The 21,127-nt window shown below is 36.6% G+C and overlaps 1 protein-coding gene across 3 annotated transcripts in view; it reads left to right on the forward strand.

The window, feature by feature from the left end:
- RABGAP1L (RAB GTPase activating protein 1-like) overlaps positions 1 to 21,127 on the forward strand; it is a 958,953-nt gene that overhangs the window by 150,762 nt on the left and 787,064 nt on the right. For all 3 annotated transcript variants that reach the window (XM_006867062.1, XM_006867063.1, XM_006867061.1), the window contains 3 exons: positions 5,449 to 5,515; positions 13,225 to 13,327; positions 19,244 to 19,410. In XM_006867062.1, the coding sequence (XP_006867124.1) occupies positions 5,449 to 5,515; positions 13,225 to 13,327; positions 19,244 to 19,410 (337 nt within the window). The remainder of the gene's footprint in view (positions 1 to 5,448; positions 5,516 to 13,224; positions 13,328 to 19,243; positions 19,411 to 21,127) is intronic.

A 21,127-nucleotide genomic window follows, 5' to 3' on the forward strand; every position in this document is an offset into this window, starting at 1 on the left:
TAAGCGAACATAACTAGCAAAGACATCTCTAAAAACGAAAATTACAGACCATCCCTCATGAACATAGATGCAAAAATTTTTTAAAAAATTCTAGCCAATAAAATTCAACAACATACCAAAAAGATAATACATCATGACCAAGTGGGATTCATACTGGAGATGAAAGGATAGTTCAGTATTAGAAAAACAGTCAACATAATATGCCACATAAATAAAACAAAGGAAAAGAACCATGTGCTCATACTGAGTGATGCAGATAGGCATTTGACAAACTTCAACATCCACCCCTGAAAATACACTCAGCAAAGTAGGAGTTGAATGAAATTCCTTAACATAATTAATATATACAAATCCAACAGCCAACAGTTCTCTCAATGGAGAGAAATTGAAAGCATATCCTTTTCGAACAGGAACCAGAGAAGGATGCCCTTTATCACCACTCCTATTTAATATTATATTGAAAGTCTTAACCAGAGCTATAAGGCAAGAAAGGGAAGTTAAAGACATCCAAAATTGGCAAAGCAGAAGTAAAACTCTCTATTTGATGATGATATAATCCTATACATAGAAAATTCCAGAGACTCAGCAAGAAAATTATTGGAAGTCATGAAAAGATTCAGCAAAGTGGCAGGGTGCAATATACAAAAATCAGTTGGATTCCCCTATATGAATAAAGACAGCTCTGAAAATGAAATCTGGGGAAAAAAATACCATTTACAAAAAAATAAGTTATTTAGGACTATAGCTAACCAGAGGAAAAAAAGCCCCAGTATGGCACTGTAGGATCAGCACTGGACTGCTAGCTACAAGGTTTGTGGTTAAACCCTCCAGCCATTCCTTGGAAACCTTATACAGGATTGCTATGAGTCAGAGCTGACTCAATGGCATTTAACAACAGCAACCTGCAAAGAAAACCGCAAAACACTATCTCAAGAAACCAAAAGAGACTTAATAACATGAAGAATATACCATGCTAATGGAGAGGAAGACTTAGCACTGTGAAAATGTCAACACTACCCAAAGCAATCTATAGATAATAATGCTATCCCAATCCAGACTCCAGCATCATTTTTTAAGAAGATGGAAAAGCTGATCACTAACCTTGGATAAGCAAAGCAAAGCACTGTTGAAGAAGGAAAACAAAGTTAGAGACTTCTTACTCCCTGATCTCAAAATTTACTATATAGCCACAGAGGTCAAAACAGAAGACAAAATCAATGACTGTGACCTCCTAAAAATTAAAAACTCATGTGTATCAAAATTTTTGCCATTAGAGTAAAAAAGGAGAACCTACAGACTGGGAAGACTTTTTCTGTAACCATTTACGACAAATCTTTAAAATTTATAGAAAAGTATACTTCTCCAAGAGAAAGACAAACAACCCAATTTAAAAATGGGCACAAAACACTAATAACACATTACCAAGGAAGACATTCAGGCAGCCAACTAACATATGAAGAAATGTTCATAATCATTAGTCGTTGTTGTTGTTCAGTGCCGTTGAGTCGATTCTGACCCATAGTGACCCTGTATAGGGTTTCCAAGGAGCAGCTGGTGAGCTTGAACCACTGACTTTGCAGTTCAAACAACTTTGCATTCTGATGTATTAGTCCACAGCACCACTAATCATTAGTGAGATGCACATCAAAACAACAATCATCTTACCCCAGCATTAATAGCTAACTTTGAAAAACCAGAAAACAAATGCTGGTGAGGGTATGGAGACATGGGACCCTCCTACATTGCTGGTAGGACGGTAAAATGATTCAGTTACTGTGGAAGATGGTATGGTGCACTCCTCAGAAAGTTGGAAATCACCCAGCAATCCCTGTACTTGGTTTATATCTACAAGAAATACGAGATAGATGAAGCTGCGAGCTAAGCCCTACAACGTTTAATAGACTCCTGTGAACCTGGGTGGAGACCTGGTTAGCCAGCAGTGTGGCAAGATCTGGGTACTCTTGGGCCCAGAGCCAGTGACATAGCCACAGAGGACTAGAGTGGAGAGTGAAGCATCCAGCTGATAAGAAGAGAGGGCATATGCACAAGAACACTCACATTTGCAGATAATACCCAATTGACCTGGCTTCAATGACTGGATGATCAGAGCTCAACTAGAAGAAGAAAGAAGAGGAAAAAAAGAGTAATCTGATAGAATTTGATGAACTTGACCTACACCTATGGATGCAGTAGCTCAAAAGAGGGAACAAATCTTTACAGCAAGGATCATTCCCACACCCTCCATACACAGAATAGACAGGGATGGGCAACTTGGACATTGGCTACCCAAAATGGGGCGGGGGAGGGGGGTAGGTTGCTACAAAGGCAAGAAGTGACTGGCTTGCAAGCATTCAAGAGGGAACCTAGAACCAGAGGGCGTGGAGGAAGGTAGAATCTCCACTGAGTAGTATCCAGTCTGTTGAGGTGGTGCTGATGAAATGGGGATAGGTCTCTTGTGATGCAATAGTGAATAATTGTTATCAGGACTGATTGTGAGGGTTGGAAATGTAAAGGTAGACGTTATGTATGTAGCAAGGAGGGGAGTGATTAACTTTGCAATCTAGGAGCCGGTTGTCCCTGGGACCATCAAGGAGATCGAGAGCAGGATCCTACCCAGAGAAGCAATGATGCCAGAGATGGAGGCAGAGACAATGATGTGGAGAGATGGTGTGGCTGGGGACTTTAGACCCAGAGAGGGAGAGGGGCTGTGTGCTAACCTGAGGACAGGCTTGTAGGGTGTACCCTTTGGTTGGTTGATGATGCATGGAGTGGATTGTAACCATGGCAGTGAAACGATATACAATAGGATGAATGTAAAACTAATGTTCTCCCATGTAAACTATCACATAATTTACAATAAAGCATTAAAAATAATAGAGGTAAATACTGTTAACTGTTGGTACATGGAGGGGATTGCAATCATTGTAACACAATGAAGTATATGATCTGTTGAATATAAAACTGATATGCTCTATAAACCTTCACTTAATTCACACAAAAAAAGAAAATATGAGACAGAATACGAGTAGATATATACACACTGATGTTCATTGTAGCACTATTCACAATAGCAAAAATGATTCAGACAGTCTAAATGCCCATACACAGAATGGAATACAATGCAACATTGATGGTCTCAGACAGAATGGGAGAAAATGCAGAATGAAACTCACCTTATTGGTCACAAAGAGACTGGAGGAACCTGAGAATATGGTCCTCGACCACCCTTCAGGTCTAGACAGGAATTCATCTTCAAGCCCATTATTTAGCAAAGTAGTTAAGTGTATGGGGGTGTGGGGGTGGGCAACAACACTAGTAAGGTATGCTCAGCATGGAATGACTAATCACTTGAAATCAAACGGGCAACGTTTACCTATGGGCAAAGTTGAGAAGGGATGGGAGGGTGGGTGGAATAGAAATAGGAATCATGGGGGAGGAAAGGGAATAACTTTTTACATGGAGAGGATTAGAATAATTGAAATGAAACAAAATGTATGATTTTTTAGTATAAAACTGATGATCTAGTCTGTAAACTATCACTTAATTTACAATAAAAAGTTTAAAAACATAATTTAAGGCAGTAGTAGTAGAAGTACTGCAGTGAACTGTATGATTAATTATTGTTTAATTTGTACAGACTGTTTCCTGGAACATAGCAAAATACAGTAATCATAAAGAAATTATGAATACTAGGGTATAATTATTTCTGTTTTAATAGATTATATTCATATTTTATTCAGTGGTGTAGTATGTTTGGAAAGTTAGCCTAAGAGCTTATCTATTTTATCTTTTCTTGGTACTTGATCATTTTTGGATGCCTTGGGCAAAGTATGCTCAGGCATTCCTGGGAAGTACAAGTATATATTGCTTTACCACTTTGTAAGCATGTTTTTGATAGACCCAGTGACTTACCTTGTTCATGCTGCTAGAAAAGTAAGCCATTAGAAAACAACAGAGATTAATTCAGTATTGAGTGGTTAGTTGTCAACTATTTTAGAGGTTAATAAGTTCTACCATGTTTACTTAGAATATTTATTGTAAAATAGCTCTGTAAAATACTCCATGGAATATTCTTAAAATTTGAAAACTACATTAAAAGTACTCTAGTAATTATGGGTGTGTGTTGTTGTTAGAAGAACGCTATGGACAGGTCACATAGCCTTTTGAGTTCTATGATCTAATTAAAAGCAATACAGATTTGGGTAAGTTGTTTAACTTCTCCATCTGACCTCTGAAGTGGAGTTAACCCACCCTACTATGTACATACTCTGACAAATATAAATATGCTTGACTGAACTTAACTTTAGAGATTGTGGAAAGAATTTACAAATTAAAATGGAAGTGTTAATGGAATTACTAAAACCTTCTCTTCTCTAGCATTAGGAAGCATGGTGTTGTTAAGTGCTGTCGAGTCGATTCCGACCAATAGTGACCCTGTCTAGGTTTTCCAAGGAGTAGCTGGTGAGCTTGAACTCTCGACTTTGCAGTTCAAATGGCTTTGCAGTGTGGCGCATTAACTCACAGCGCCACACCAGGACTCCTTTAGGAAGCATAGAGAAGATTAAATAGTATGTTGGATAATAGCTTCACTAGCTAACATATGGGAGTTTGTTGGATCCAGAAGATAAGCACTGGACTGTGAACCACAAGGTCTGCGGTTCAAGTCCACCAGCTACTCCACAGGAAAAAAAGGAGACTGTCTGCTCCCACAAAGACTAAAAAAGCCTCAGAAACCCGCCCTATACAGCAGCACTTAACAACAACAACTTAAATATAGCATATTTAGTACCAGGGTTAATAAAACCTTTTTTTTTTTTAAATAGGATATATTATTAACACGTTATTTGGTAAACATTACTGTCGAGAGTCAAGTGTCACAATAGGTTGTTGTTTCTACTTGTAGTCGAGTCGGTTCCAACTTGTAGTAACCTGTATAGAGTTTCTGAGGAACAGCCAGTGGGTTTGAACCACCAACCTTGCAGTATTCTGTTAATCTGGTTTGATGCAGAGACAACAGTATCTTATTCTTGCTTTTAAAAAACTTCATTTAATTTGGCTAGTTGATTTTGAATGAAATGTGTCTCTAAGGTAAATAAATTCTCAATTGTACCTAGAGTCCAGTTTGTATCTGTACCATATTTTCTTTTAGGAAATTATTTGTGACCATTATCATGTCAATTTTGGATCCTGAGTAATCTTTTCCATGCAAAACAAGGTTCTGGGAATTTAGGTAGTTTCTCTCACTACAGTTTTATTATGTGTCTTACTCTGTATCATACTGAGTTCTTATTGATGGTGTTTTCAGGAAGAAAAAAAAAAGGCTAAAGCTATTTGTAAGTACAGAGCTTAGATTGTATAGTTATTATAGAAAGGATTTTTGCCCAATAGGCTTCTGTGCATTCTTGATACCTTATTTCTTCTTCTTCTCCCCCGCCCCATTGTTTTCAGATGTTTTGGAATGTTACTAAGCCCAGGTCGAAACGTGAAGAGCAGTGACATGCATTTACTGGATATGGTAATGATAATCTTAAGCATTTTAGCTAAGTTTTGTTGTTGTTGTTGTTAAGTGCCATTGAGTTGGTTTTGACTCATTGTGACCCTGCATAGGGTTTCTAAGGAAAACCTGCTGGATTTGAACTGCCGACCTTGTGGTTTGCAGTCCAGTGCTGATCCTATAGCGCTACATCAGTTATAGACGGTAGTTATTTTATATTTTAAAATTGATTTCTGTTTTAAAATGTTGTTATGTTGTAAAAATTGTTTTTACATTTAAGCTGTATGATAATAAAAATTGAATATGGGAACCCAAAGTTAAACTTAATTGTGAGGAAAAGTTTAGATAAATCTCCACAAAGAAATCATATGCAAGTTGAAAGTAAATGAAAAGGTAATGTTATGACAGTGTTCATCTTTTCATCTGTTTGGCTTCCCAGGAAGATACCTTTTTCTTTGAGCCCCAAAATAGTAAATATGTTATTATAACCAACCTATCTAGAGTGAAATATGGTACCTTTCATTTATTTAAAACACACTGTTATTCATTTGAATTCTATGATGAATACTTTTCTTTCATTTAAAGCATTTATTTTCTTAATTTCTCCTTTATTATCTAACCTCAGCAGAGTATATATGTTATAAGAATGGTTATTTATTTAAGGGATGCCCTTAAAGGTTAATATATATTAAAGAGTTGGTATTTCATATAAAAGTAGCAAGCTACCTTAACTTTTCAACAGAAATATTTCTAATATTTCAATGAATGAAAGCTTTATTGTTTGGAATTGTTATAGATAATAGTTATCTTAGAGTTAAGTATAAAGTTCCTTATTTAGTGAACTGAAATTTTATATTTAGGGATAGCAAACACTCCATGGTTTCTTCCTTCCAGCTTTGTTTTGCAAATGTCATTTAAATGTCACCAAGTATGTCAACTTTTTCTTGGAGTTATTTCATGGTAATATCACACTGATTTTCTAGCAGTACAGGAATGATTCCTTTATACTTATGTGTACCTATTGTGTGCCAAGCATTGTGTGAGGTACTGGGATTACAGATATGAGTAAAACATAGATGTTGTCATCCTTGGATTCATAGTCTAGTGATGGAAAACAAACCTTTAATTATACAACTGCAGCAATGGGTTAAGTGCTCTTAGAGAGTAGGTACAATGAGCTTACGTAGGTCAGGTTAGGACAACCAGTTATACTGAATGTGAAAGCATAAAATGGCTATTGATCTACCGTTCTTCCATCTCTCTCTACAATATATTAGTAATGAATGTGGTTTTACCTAAGGCAAGCTATAGCATTTTGGAGTCCTGAAAATTCCATGAGGAGGTAATTCAGGAGCAGTGAGGCATTAAAAATGTTTAAGTTTATAAGCCTTAATTAATCATGGTCCATCAGTATTTAAAAGATTGAGAGACTCACTGACAGAGATTTCCCCATAAAATTTAAATTCAGATTATAGAATTACAGACCTGGTATAATTTCGGAGGCCCCATAGTCTCCTCCTTCACTCTTACTTTCAGAGTCTATGTAGAAATGAAATTTCTGGTGAGCATTAATAAGAGTACATTTGGAAAGAGAAGGGAGTTTAGCTGTACAACAAATAGTTGGGCAAGTTGGATGATTGTTTTACAATTACTAGCATTAGTGATTTGTTATTATGCAGTGTTGTAAATCTTCATGGAATCTTAAAACTTGGCCATTGAATATCTACTAGTCTTATAAAAAGGAAGTCACGACCTTTTTATGAAGCCTGCAGGATAGTTCTAGTTCTTTCTTTGCAATCACCTGAAATTGTATTTCATGTAACTTTACCTAATTAGACTGACTTCTGTTCTCTAAAATAAAAACAGCAAACAAAAACAAAACCGAACTAAAAGTTTAATGAAATAATTCTTAACCCTTACATAGTGTGATAAACTCTGTTATTTTCTATTTTACTCCATTAAAAAGTATTTGGCCATAATTCACTAAATTGATTTTATGACCCACAAATGTATCATAGCTTGCAGATTAAAAAAACATTAGACTGTCATATCTATTAGGAGAACCATTTTGTTTTGTTTTTAATCTCTCATGGTCATAGGCACAGAGCATGGCTCATAGAAGGACCTTGATACTTGCTTTCCTGGAAACAAAAAACCCCAAAAAACTTGCTTAATGAACAAATGGAATAGTAAGAACCTATCCCCACTCCCTTTTCTCTTTTTGAATGTCAGTTTCTCTTTTTAGTACTACATGGTTGCTCTACCTTCTACTTTGCATGTTTGACATCATGCCTTCGCTTTCCCATTACTTGACAGTATTTCACTTTTATCTGTCTCTCTAGCTTCTAGCCTTGGGGTCTTTCAGCCTAACTGTTCCTGCTGCAAACTGCCATAATCTTTTTGTCTTTCTTAGTCATTTTCTTAAGAAGAGAACTTTGGTGGTTCCAGGTTGGCCTGGTTTAGGCAGACACTTCTGTTGTCCATGTGTCCCTCAGTTTCTGTCCCTGAGCCTCCTAGTCCTGGTAGCAGTGGGGGGAGGGGAAGAGAGGGAGAAGCGGGAGAGGTGGAGGAGTCAGGGGAAATTCTTTAGTAAAGCTTGTATGATGAAGTGCCCATAGATGGCGTTGGGGGCATGCCAGATCATGTGATGGAAATCTCTAGTTCAATAGCAAAAATGCCAGACTTGACTTGAGGAGAAACTTTTATTAACCCCCCACAAAGTATTTTTCTTATTTCTATGTTTATTTCATTAAAACAATTTCAAAATGAATACCAAAATTTATAAAAGTTAATATTCTTCTAAAGTAACAGTATTCAAATTCATGGTCTTGTGTTAGAAAAGTTTTGTAGAATTGCTTAATGTTTTAAAGTATTCAAGATGGATAATAAATGTCAACTTAGATGATGAATACCAACAGATAGTAAAAATGATCCTAATTGCTTGTTGCATTTTTAAAAAATTAAATGTTACCTTTATAGTTTGCTTGAGTTCCTCTTAATAGTAACACTGTACAATAGTTTTCTTTCAATCATTCTTATTGTGGTAAATATATCGGTAACAAAACATTGGCCATTTAGCAATCTTCACATGTCCAGTTTAGTGGCATAAATGTTATATTCATCATGTTGTTTAACCAACACTCCTAACCATTCCAGAGTTTTCTGTCACCCTTAACAGAAGAAGCTCATTGTCTCCTAAGCATTGTGTCTTCCTTTCCCCCTTTCTATTGAAGTCTTTAGATATATAAGATACTATTGTTTAGATATATAAAATAAAAAGAATTTATTTTATTTTATTTTTGTTGAAGATATACACAGAAAACATATACCAATTTAACAGTTTTCCCATTTACAGTTCAGTGACTGTAATTATATTCTTTAAATTGTACAACTATATGCGCCTCCTTTTCTGAGCTGTTCCTCTCTATTAACATCAACTTACTGCTCCCAGTGTTTCTTTTCTAATCTTTCAAGCTGCTGTTGTCAGTTTGATCTCATACTATTAGATCTTAAAATAGCATAATGCAAAAGGCAGACATTCTTTATTAGTAAAGCTAAACTATTGTTTGGTTTTAAAAAGACTTCAGGAGATATTTTTGGTTTATGGTTTGAAGATTATCTCAGGGAAATAGTTTACGGGGTTCTTTCAGGCTCCATGGGTCCAAAAAGTCTGGAGCCCATGAGAATCTAAAGTTATATTTTGTTTTTCCCAGTTTTGATCAGGATTCTCTTATGGAATCGTTGATCAAAATGTTCAATAGTGGTAGCCGGGCGACATCCTTTTCTTCTGGTCTTATTTCAAATGAGGTAGTTGTGAAGGAAGGTAATTAACCACATCTTCCATTTGCTCCTTCTATTCCTGATACTCTTTCTTCCTCTGTTGCTTCAGGTGAATAGAGATCAATTGTTCTACCTTGGATGTCCACTTGTAAACTTAAAAACCCCTGTTCACTCTGTATGGAATTAGGTGGTAGACAGAAGTACTCATTATGTTATTAAGTTAATGGTGATGGCCCATGAAACCATGACCCTAAACCTCCAAACCAAGTAGCCACATCCCATCGGTGTTCACTTCTGCACAAAGAGCGTCAGCAACTACTCTTATTTGTGTGTGTCACATTGTAAATATAGCTATCACATGATTTTTGTCAATTCAACTTTTCACAGGTTTACTACTTACTGACAACAATTACATCAATTGCCTGTTCAACCCTACTCATAATCAGTGTGATTTTTCCTTTGCTGTAAACTAAATTTCAGTATTCCGTAAGCAGAACTCTCTTAAGATGCTATTATAGAAGTAGATATTGTGAGGAATAGAAAGATGCTTTTAGTTTTTTTTAATATAAGAACTATTCACCTCAGAAAACCAAACCCACTGCTATCAAATTGATTCCAACTCATAGCAACCCTATGTAGGGTTTCCAAAGCTGTAAATCTCTACAGGACAGAAAACTTCCTCTTACTCCTGAGGAGTGGCTGGTGGATTCGAACTGTTGACCTTGTGGTGAGCAGCCCGATGCATAGCTACTGTACCACCAGGGCTCCTTAAGATTTACCTGTTGTTATTTTTGTTTAATGCCATTGAGTCATTTCTGATTTATAGAGACCCTGTATAGAGTTTCCAAGGAGTAACTGGAGGGTTTGAATTGCCATCCTTATATGGTTAACAGTCCAATGCTGATCCTACAGCACTACACTAGGACTCTACAATTCACCCAGAACACTATTAAAACTAATAAAAGTATTGATCATCATGAAATTGTCCCTAAACCAGCATCTCTTCTATCTGATCTCTGTTTGTTTGCCTCCCCTCTCTCTGCCATGAGATCATTTTGTATCGGAGCCTCTTGCTTGCTTGTTATTAAGTCCCATCAAGGTATTTCCAACTCATAGCAAACCTGTATAGGGTTTTCAAGGAGTGGCTAGTGGTTTAAACTGCCAACCTTGTGGTTAGCAATACAGTGCTTATCCTGTAGCACCACACCAGGACTCCTCTTGCTTGCTTGTTGTGGTTGTTGTAAGATGCCATCAAGTCGGTACCGACTTGTGTACAACAGAATGAAACACTGCCTGGTCCTGGGCCAACCTCACAATTGTTGCCACACTTGAGCCCATTGATGCTGCCACTTTGCCAGTCCATTTCTCTGGGAGTCTTCCTGTTTTTTCTGACCCTCCACCTTACCAAACATGAAATCCTTCTCCAGGAACTGGTCCCTCCTGACAATATGTCCAAAGTAAGAGAGATAAAGCTTGACCATCATGGCTTCTAAGGTGCACTCTGGCTGCGCTTCTTCCAATAAATATCTGTTGGTTCTTTTGGTAGCCCATGGCAATTTCAAAATTCTCCTCCAACACCATAACTCAAAAGCATCAATTCTTCTATGATCTTCGTATTCACTGTCCAACTTTCACATGCATATGAGGTTATTGAAAATACCATGGCTTAGGAGAGGTGCAGCTTAGTCCTCAAGCTGACATCTTTGCTCTTCAACACTTTAAAAAAGTCTTGTGCAGCAGATTTGCCTAATGCAATACGTTGTTTGATTTTTTGACTGTTGCTTCCGTGAGTGTTGATAGTTGATCCAAGAAGAATGAAGTCCTTGCCAACTTCAGTCATTTCTCCATTGATAAGAATGTTGTTTATTGGTCCAGTGGTGGGATTTTTGTTTTCTCTACATTGAGAAGTAATCCATACCGAAGACTTAGGCTCCTGTTTCTTTCTCCAGGGCACTGTCTCTCTGCTACTGGTGCTCTGCTTCTTTGTGTCACCTTTCTCATTCTGCAGCCCTCTCTCTGTGTCTTCTCATCTCTCTCCACTGACTGCATTTCTCTCTCACTTTCTTCTTGCCTCCCTTGTTTCCCTCTCTCTCCTTTTCTGCTTCTCCTTCCTTTCTTCCTCCCTGCCTTGCTTTATCTCTCCTTTCCCTCTAGCTGCCTTTTCTCTTTCTACCCCTTTTTTAACATCCCCCATGTCTCTCCTTTTCTCCCTCTCTCCTTTCTTCTCAGACTCTGCCACGTTAATTATTATTTTTTGTCTGCCTGGCTTACTGTTCTTAAGGATTTTTTATATTTGTTTCTTTGATTTCTATTTTATTACTTAGCAATTTCTTAATATTGTGTGTTCTTTATGTATTTTTCTCTTCTCTGTAATTTCTTTTGCCTTAAAACTTATTTTAATATGGCCTAATTTTTAATTAAAACCTTTCAACTTCAGCTTCCAGTTCTACTTTGTTTGGTATTTGTTAATTGAAAGAGAGAATTCCATGATTTAGCTCGTTTTTTATCTCAAGTTCTGGTCTAAGAATGGATAGAGTTCTTTGGGTTAGATACCCATTCCTGTTCTGAATGGGAGTCTGGTAGGGTGTTGAGTCGTGTGTGTGTGTGTGTGTGTGTGTGTGTGTGAGTGAGAGAGAGAGAGAGAGAGAGAGAGAGAGAGAGAGAGAGAGAGAGAGAGAGAGAGAGAGAGAGAGAGAGAGAGAGAGAGAGAGAGAGAGAGAGAGAGAGAGAGAGAGAGAGAGAGAGAGAGAGAGAGAGAGAGAGAGAGAGAAATAGAAACTAACTGGTGTGTATGAATGCTGAGTGGGTTTGCTTTATAAATGTCCTTGGGCACAGTAAGTAGTATACTTGATCTCCAAGATGCAGGATCCCTGGGTTCAAGTAAATACTTGATGTATAGATGATGTTGTTGTTAGGTGCCATCAAGTCGATAACCAACTCATAGTGACCTTATGAGTCGAAACACTGCCCAATCCTGGGCCAACCTCACTACTGTTGCCACACTTGAGTCCATTGATGCTGCCACTTGGCCAATACATCTCGTTGGGGGTCTTCTTCTTTTTCTCTTGACCCTCCACCTTACCAAACATGATGTCTTTCTCCAGCGACTGGTATATAGATAGTAGAGAAGTATTATATTTAAGGTTATTAACTTCTATAATGGAGTCTGGTGTGGCATTATAGGATAAGCGCTGGACTGCTAACCACAAGGTCAGCGGTTGAAACTCACTAGCTGCTCTTCAGAAACCCTATATACAGGGTTGGTATGAGTCTGAACTGTCTCGGTGGCACATAACAACAACAACATAATCTAAATTAATACTTAAAGAATGTTTTCAAAATTGGAACATTAGAAGAAAAAAATCCTAACTTTGCTGTTTAATGGTGGTGGTGGTGGTGTGCCATGGAGGCTGTTCTTACTCAAGCGACCCTGTATAGGGTTTCTGAGGCTGTAAATCTTTACGGGAGCAGAAAGCTTCATATTTCTCCCATGGAACCACTGGTAGTTTCGAACTGCTGACCTTGAGGTTTCACTGTGAGTCGCTGTTAATTCAGTTTAGTTGTCTAGAGAGAACTATATTATAGTTTTAATAGAAACTAAGCATAACTTCGTATGTGTAGGATATGTAATTTGGCAAGCAGCATACAATAAAAATAAATTTAGTTACCTAGCAATATTGTGTTTTTGTGATTCAACATTTATGACTGTGCTTCTTTGTATCCAAGGATATGTACGTCTAAATAGAAATTATTTGAAGAAAATTATAGGTGAATTTAATATTGAAAACATGCTTTTGTGAAATGAAGAAATTTATAAAAAATGAATCTCCTTTTTGATTATTTATAAATCTAAACTTTAATAAATTACATTACTTACATACCTGTAATTTTCAATGGTGATTTTCTCAATTTATATATATTTTCAGAAATTCCTGTTTGAATTTTTATAGGAATCCATGGGCAAGAGTTATGATGGGAGAGCTTATGTTATCACTGGCATGTGGAACCCGAAAGCACCAATATTTCTGGCACTTAATGAAGAAACACCAAAAGGTAAGTTAAAAAAAAAAAAACTCTGTATTACTATTTTAAATATTTCATTCAAGCAATGTTTTTTTTCCTGTCATATTAAAAAAATATGATATGCATTTAAAATGGAGACATTATTCTTATTTAGAATCCAGGGTACCTTTTCATGCTTACAATGGGAAATAGCGGAGAGAACCCTTTATATGAAAGAATCCCTTCATAAGATAATGTAAATGAATGTTTTTAGGTTGTAGAGAAAGCTTTTGAGCTTTGTCACTGTCTTTGAGTCAATTCCAACTTGTAGTGACTCCATAGGACAGAGTAGAACCGCTCTGTAGGGTTTCTGGGGTTGTAAATATTTATGGAAACAGACTGCCCTTATTTTTCTCCTGTAGAGCTGCTGGGTTCAAGCCATCAACCTTTCAGCTAACTTCCCATTTGTAACCCACTGCCCCACCAGGGCTCCTTTTGAGGTTGTTGTTGTTGTTGTTGTTGTTGTTGTTGTTATTGTTATGTGTCGTGGAGTTGGTTCTGAATCATAGCGACCCTGTACAGGGTTTCCAAGGCTGTTCCATGGGAGCAGAAAGCCTCATCTTTCTCCCATGGAACAGCTGGTAGTTTCAAACTGCTGACCATGATAGAGTCCTTGGGTGATGTAAACTATTAATATATTCAGCTATTAGGTTAAAGTTTTCAAGTCCATCCACAAGCACCTGAGAAAAAAGGCTGGGGATCTAGTTCCAAAAAATCTACTATTGAAAACCCTGTGAAACATAGTTCTACTCTGCCACACATGGGGTCATCATGTGTCAGAATGAACTTGAACAGTAACTGGTGGTATTGGAATAGAAGGATATGAAAGAGATTAATGAAAACAAGGACTACTTATTTTTTTTTTTTTCATTTATTAATTATTTTCAGTTTTTTGATTTGGGATCTCAGTAGCATTTTTCTTGTGAATTTGTATACATGAAAGATTTCATTTATGTCAAGTTTTTTTTGTTTTTTTTTTAGCTGTTTACCTTTTCATCTTACAGCTAACATTAGACAAGAGACATAAATGTTAAACAGTCACATTTGTTACTTTTTCCACTGGGCTTTTTTATTCCTACTTTATCCAGATGTTAGTAATTGTCTACATTATATGCTTCTCTACCTTTTACTTAAAATATAAACTTTTATTTAATGATTTATAGTTTCACCCTCAATACTTCTCTATCATTCAGCCAATAATTCGTATTGAGAAAATAATGGATGGATTTGTTTTTTCTTTGGTGGTAGTTATATGCCATAGAGTCAATTTAGACTCATAGCCACACTGTGTAGGGTTTCTGAGACTGTAAATCTTTACAGAAGTAGAAAACTTCATCTTTGTCCTGTGAAGCATCTGGTGGACTCAAACTGCTGGCTTTGTGGTTAGAAGCCCAATGCTTAACCCACTAACCACCAGAACTCCTTGTTGTTTCTTTATTTGTGAGTTATTTAGTGTATACCCACAGTAGACTTTTGGTTAAAGTCAGGAAGCGTTAGTGAACATTGGTAAAGAAATGCAATCTGTTAATGAAGACCATTAAAGTAATTATTCTCAAACTTTCTTGAAGAAAGTATTCACCAGTTTCAAAAATTGCATGCATTGGATCATACATCAACCTATTTCAAAACGAGGGCTAGTAAAGGAAACAAAAAAGATGATTATATAATATTTCATTTTTAAAATATATTAGGAATAAATAATTTTACACCTACAGTTTGTTATTTCTGGAGATAGACTTGCAAATACTGGCCTGTAACTTTCTTTCTTGTAATCATTTAGATTGAAAACACAATGAAAAAAATAAGCCAGTTGATAAATTTTAGGAATGAAACATAAGAATCTTAAACATTAAGTTATAAAAAGTCGTTTTTAGTCTTTTTATAATATAGCAGGCAGTTCGTTTTTATTTTACATTTTAACTCACATTTGTTTTGTGAATAAAAGAGCATGTTTTTAAAAAATTTTCCTATTAAAGAAACTTTGTATACCATGTATACAAAAAAGTTATATCCAAAAGTAAAATGCCTTTAAAATTTTAAATTATTTCATATACTACACAAAAATGTGAACCTGTTTTTAAGATTTCAAAATTGTGTCCTTGAAATTAAAATTATTTCGAAAATTCACAAATTAAATTGTTTTATTTTTACAGAAGTTGAATCTGAGCAGTGAATTGTCTTGTATCTTTTCTATGCACCAAGCTTCTCTTAGCTAGTTGTAGATTATATATTGTATCTGATGCTATTTTCTCTTACTCCTCAACATTGTTGTTGTTAAGCACCTTCTAGTCAGTTTTGACTCATAGCGACCCCATTTAGGGTTTTGGAGAGTGGCTGGTGGGTTTAAACCACCAATCTTGCAGTCATCAGTCCAGTGCTTAACCTACAGTGCCACACCAGTAACCTTTAGCATTGTTGTTCTTGTTGCTAGGTGTCGTTGAGTGAGCACTGATTCATAGCAACCTGATGCACAACAGAATGAAACATTGCCATTCCTGAGCCAACTTCACAGTCATTCCTAGGCCTGAGTGCATTACTGCCACCATTGTGTAAATCCATCTTGTTGAGAGTCTTCCTCTATGTTTTTCTATCCCCCATTTTACCAAACATGATATTCTTCTCCAGGGACTGATCCCTCCTGATAATATGTCCGAAATATGAGAAATGAAGTGTGGCCATTCTGACTTCCAAGGAGTATTCTGACTGTATTTATTCCAACACAGATTGGTTTGTTCTTTTGGCAGTCTTTGGTACTTTTAATATTCTCCTCCAACAGCTTAATTCAAGTGCATCAATTCTTCTTTGGTCTTCCTTATTGCCTGTCCAACTTTCACATGCATATGAGGTTATTGAAAATACATGGCCTGGATTGAGTGCACCTTAGTTTTCAAACTGACATCTTTGCTCTTCAGTACTTTAAGAGGTCTTGTGAAGCACACTTGCCTAATGTAATAATAGGTTGTTTGATTTCTTGACTGCTGCTTTCATGAGTGTTGCTGGTTGATTCGAGCAAAAAGCAGTCTTTGACAACTTCAGTCTTTTCTCCATTTATATACATGTTGTTTATTGGTCCAGTGGTGAGAATTTTTGTTTTCTTTAGTTGAGATGCAACCCATACTGAGACCATGGTCTTTGATCTTGATTAGTAAGTATTTTAAGTCCTCTTCGCTTTCAGCAATCAAGGCTGTTTCATCTGCATATCACAGGTTGTTAATGACTGTTCCTCCAATCCTGATGTCTCGTTTTTCTTCATATAATGCAGCTTCTTTCTTTGCTCAGCATATGGACTGAATACGTATGGTGAAAGAATACAACCCTGGTGCACACCTTTCCTAACTTTAAACCGTTCAGTGTTCCCATATTCTGTTCTAACAATTGCCTTGTGGTCTGTGTGGTCTGTGTCCTCATGAGTACAATTAAGTGCTTTGAATACTCATTCTCTGCAATGTTGTCCATAGCTTGTCATGATCCACACAACCAAAAGCCTTTGCATAGTCAATAAAGCACAAGTAAACAGCTTTCTGGTATTCTCTGCTTTTAACCTCAATCCATCTGACACCAGCAGTGATATACCTTGTTCTATGTCCTCTTTTGAATCCAGCGTGAACCTCTGGACGTTCCCTGTCAGTGTGTGTTTGCAGCCATCTTTGTATTGTCTTTACCAAGATTTTACTTGCATGCAATATTAATGATACTGGTGAATTTGAACTGCTAACCCTGTAGCTCAAACCACATTGTGGTCCAGTATAGGAGTATATTATATAAAGTTTGAAAAAAAGATTATTGAGGGTTTATTCTAATCGCGTAGTGGTTACGAATCAGGCTGCGAACCACAAGGTCAGCAGTTCGAAACTACCAGCTGTTCCGCGGGAGAAAGATGAGGTACTCTGCTCCTGTAAAGATTTACAGCCTCGGAAACCCTGTGCAGGGTCGCTATGAGTCGGAACCGACTCCACGGCGCATAACAACAACAACAATTCTAATCGTGGGGTTGGTTATTTGAGCTCTCTTTAAACTGAAAACTAAAAGTGGTGGGTAAAATAAACAAATATATTTGACAGAAATGAATACATGATCAAATGGTATGCAATAACCAAGACACAGATTCAAAAACTTAAGTGAATCTCAAGCAAGCTCTTTGTTGTTGTTGTTAAGTGCCCTTGAGTTGGTTCCAAGAGCATCTGGTGGGTTTGAATCACCAATCTTGTGGTTAGCAGTCCAGTGCTTTTCATAAAGCACCACACCAGGACTCTAAGCAGAATAGTAAAATGAAATTAATTCTATAATGAAGCTAAAGAAAACCACTAGGCACTGGTCTATTATTGTTACCTGTTGTTGAGCTGGCTTTTGACTAATGGTGAACACCTGTGTTACCAAGTAGCTTGACTCTGTAGGGTTTTCTAGATCACAGAGTTGATGAAGCGTATTGCCAGGCCTTTTTATGTGGAGCATCTGAGTGGATTCAGATCACTAGCCTTTTGGTTACTAGCTAATCATAAACTGCTTAATGCCATCCTGGGATTATGACACTCATCTAGAAGATTGCAAATTCAGAATAAAATGAGATTATGAACACATGGGTCCTGGTGTAGTGTTGTAGGATAAGCTCTGAATCACAAGGTCCACAGTTCAAACCCACCAGCCTCTATTAGTCAGTAGAGTCTGCTCAACAGAACTTAACAACAATAGTAACATAAACAAGATAAAATTTTGATTGATAAGATTATATACACTATGCTGTGTATGGAGGGTCCAATGGTGTGGGCAAAGTATAGTTTCTTTATGGGATATATAATATGATGGATAATATGTTAGGTCTAGGATCAGGTAGCAGGATGGAGGAGAAGGCAGCACCTAATGTAGATTGTTGTTTTTGTTATGTGCTGTGGAGTCGGTTCTGACTCATAGCGATCCTGTACAGGGTTTCCGAGGCTTTAAATCTTTACGGGAGCAGAATGCCTCATCTTTCTCCCATGGAACAGCTGATAGCTTCAAACTGCTGACCTTGCAGTTTGCAGCCCGATTCGTAACCACTACGCTACAAACAACAAAAACCCATTGATATTGAATCAGATCTGACTCATGGTGACCTCATTTGTGTCAGAGTAGAGCTGTATTTCATAGGGTTTTCAGTGGCTGCCTTTTTGAAAGTAGATTGCTAGGATTTTTTTTTTTTTTTTTTTGTCTGATGTGTCTCAGGGTGGACTTGAACCACCATCCTTCACTGTTTGTGTTGGCCAGGGACCTCTTTTGTTTAAATTAGGTAGGTTCACAGCAAAAAGATGGTACATAAACTGAGAACTGAAAAATAGTGGTAGTTTCCAGGCAGAAAGGAAATAATATTTAGCATTGGAATGTCTTAGAGACAAGAAGAAGCAAGTACTTTAGTTGAACTAAAATAGTGTATTAGATACAGACTGTGAGTGTGTAGACATAAGATTGGAGAGATACTCATAGGCTAGATCATTAAGGAGGTTTGAATTTACAGCATGAACAATGCGTAGCCATTTAATAAACCCTTATTTTATGTGTGTTTGTCATCGTTCTGGTGAAATTATAAACTCCATGACAGTAGATAGTGTGATATTTACTCTTAAATATGTGCTTTCTAGTTCTATTTAGAATTTATTGGTTTGCTTATTTATTCATCAAATATATATTAAAATACAGGAACTGGTGCAAAGAAAAATATGATATGGTCCCTGACTCTGAACAAAATATTTTGTTGTTTTATAGTACCTAGGTGGCATTTTATACCCACTTGTTGATTTGAATTCATTTATACCCACTTGTTGAAATAAATCTTTTTTTCTGACTTCAGATTCCATGATACACCTTTGACTAGAAACTGCATGTGTGTTTTACAACTGTTTAGTCTTATGATCTGCAATTAAATTTCTGTTACAGATAAACGAGTGTACATGACAGTGGCTGTGGATATGGTAATCACAGAGGTGGTGGAGCCTGTCCGCTTTCTCCTGGAGACAGTAGTTCGTGTGTACCCTGCAAATGAGCGGTTTTGGTATTTCAGCAGAAAGACTTTCACAGAAACGTTCTATATGAGGTTGAAACAGGTAAGATCTCTTTGTTCTTTTCATGCACTAATAAATACTTTCTACTTTTCTTTTTAAAAGCCAAGATAATGCCTTAAGTAAAAATAAAAATCAGTACAATTCCTTAAAGAATTGAACAATATTTGCACTAGGTATTAAAAAAAGCTTCACCTAAGCAATACTTTATGTATTTATTTTTTAACTTTTTATTGTGAATTGAGTGGAATCTTACAGAGCAGATCATCAGTTTTGCATTCAACAACCCATACATTTTGCTTCACCACATGGTTGTAATCCTCTGCATGTATCAACAGTTAGCAGCATTTACCTCTGTTCACTTTAACTATTGCAATCCACCCTGTGTCTCTCACTACATTCATTTTTCCTCAGTTTACCTCCCTCTTGTTGTATACTGCCTGCCCTGTCACTCATGTTAACATGTATCTAGCCTCTAGCTCATGAATAATTTTCCTTCCCCTCCCCTAATCAAGAATTTTTTTTTTTTTTTTGTTTAGCATCTTTTATAGCATTGATCTCATACAATGTTTGTCCTTTTGTGATTGACTAACTTCATTCAGCATAAGGCCCTACAGGTTCAACCATGTTGGGAAGTGTTTCACAGATTCATTACTCTTCATCATTTTGTTGTATTCCATTGTATGTATGTAACAGAATTTGTTTAACCATTCTTCTGTTGATGGGCTTTTAGGCTGTCATTATCTTTTTGGTATGTGTCTTGTAGACAGCATATTTAAGAATCCTGTTTTCTTTTCCATTCTGCTCTTTATGTTTCTCTCTTTTTTTTTTTTTTTTTTCTTATGTCTCTTAACTGGTCCATTTAATCCATTCAGTGTAAGTATCTATAGGTATGAATTGATTGTTGTCATTTTTGGTATTTTTTTTGTGGAGCTGCTGGATTCTTTTGTCCCACATCATTTTCTACGCTGAGTTCATTTTGTTTGTGAGTCTTTGCTTTTGTTTTTTGTTATCCTCTTCAGCATGTAACAACAACAATAATGTTTACTAAATATTTCTGATTTTCTTCCTTAATCACTGTCCAGCTTTCACATGCATATGAGGCTATTGATAATACCATTCTTCTTTTTGATTGTTCTAGCTTACTGGTATTGAGAGATTTATCTTCAAACTCACTAATACAGGCTTCCATTGCTTTGTATCTACTCCTTTGCTCTTTTCAATGTGTGGTCCATTTCTCAGATTTCAGTACAAATCTTCTGGATTTCTAACTTCTTGTTCTGTGTTGTTTCAAAAATTTAATTTATTTTATCTGCTTGTTCTTGTTTTCCTGAATTCTTCTAAGGTTTTTATTGTGTTCTATTTGCTTTCCATGATCTTTCTAAAGATCCTTTGAAGGTACCTTCTTATCATTCTTTTCAGTTCTTTTTCAGTTAGATCTATTACCTTTTCTTTCTTAGAAACATCATCTGGTTCTGCATCTTGGTGATTTGTTTGAGCCATTCCTCTTGTTTTTCATGTAAGCTCAAATTATCTGTTGTCTCCAGGGCATTGTGAAATTGTAATATTTGTTAAAAAACACAAACAAACAGTGCAGTTGTTGGACTCAGAGGGGAGCAATCTCGGGGGGGTTCTTGCAATTCAAGGATCTCATGAGATGGTTGTGGAAAGGATGTGACAGCAGAGTTCCTGGCCCTAGGTGGAGTTCCTGTTGGCCTTTGTGTTATCTATGTTCAGGTCACTCAGTCAGGAAGTAGTTTGT

The sequence above is a fragment of the Chrysochloris asiatica genome, unplaced genomic scaffold (assembly GCF_000296735.1).
Source record: "Chrysochloris asiatica unplaced genomic scaffold, ChrAsi1.0 scaffold00100, whole genome shotgun sequence".
NCBI classification, from domain to species: Eukaryota; Metazoa; Chordata; class Mammalia; order Afrosoricida; family Chrysochloridae; genus Chrysochloris; species Chrysochloris asiatica.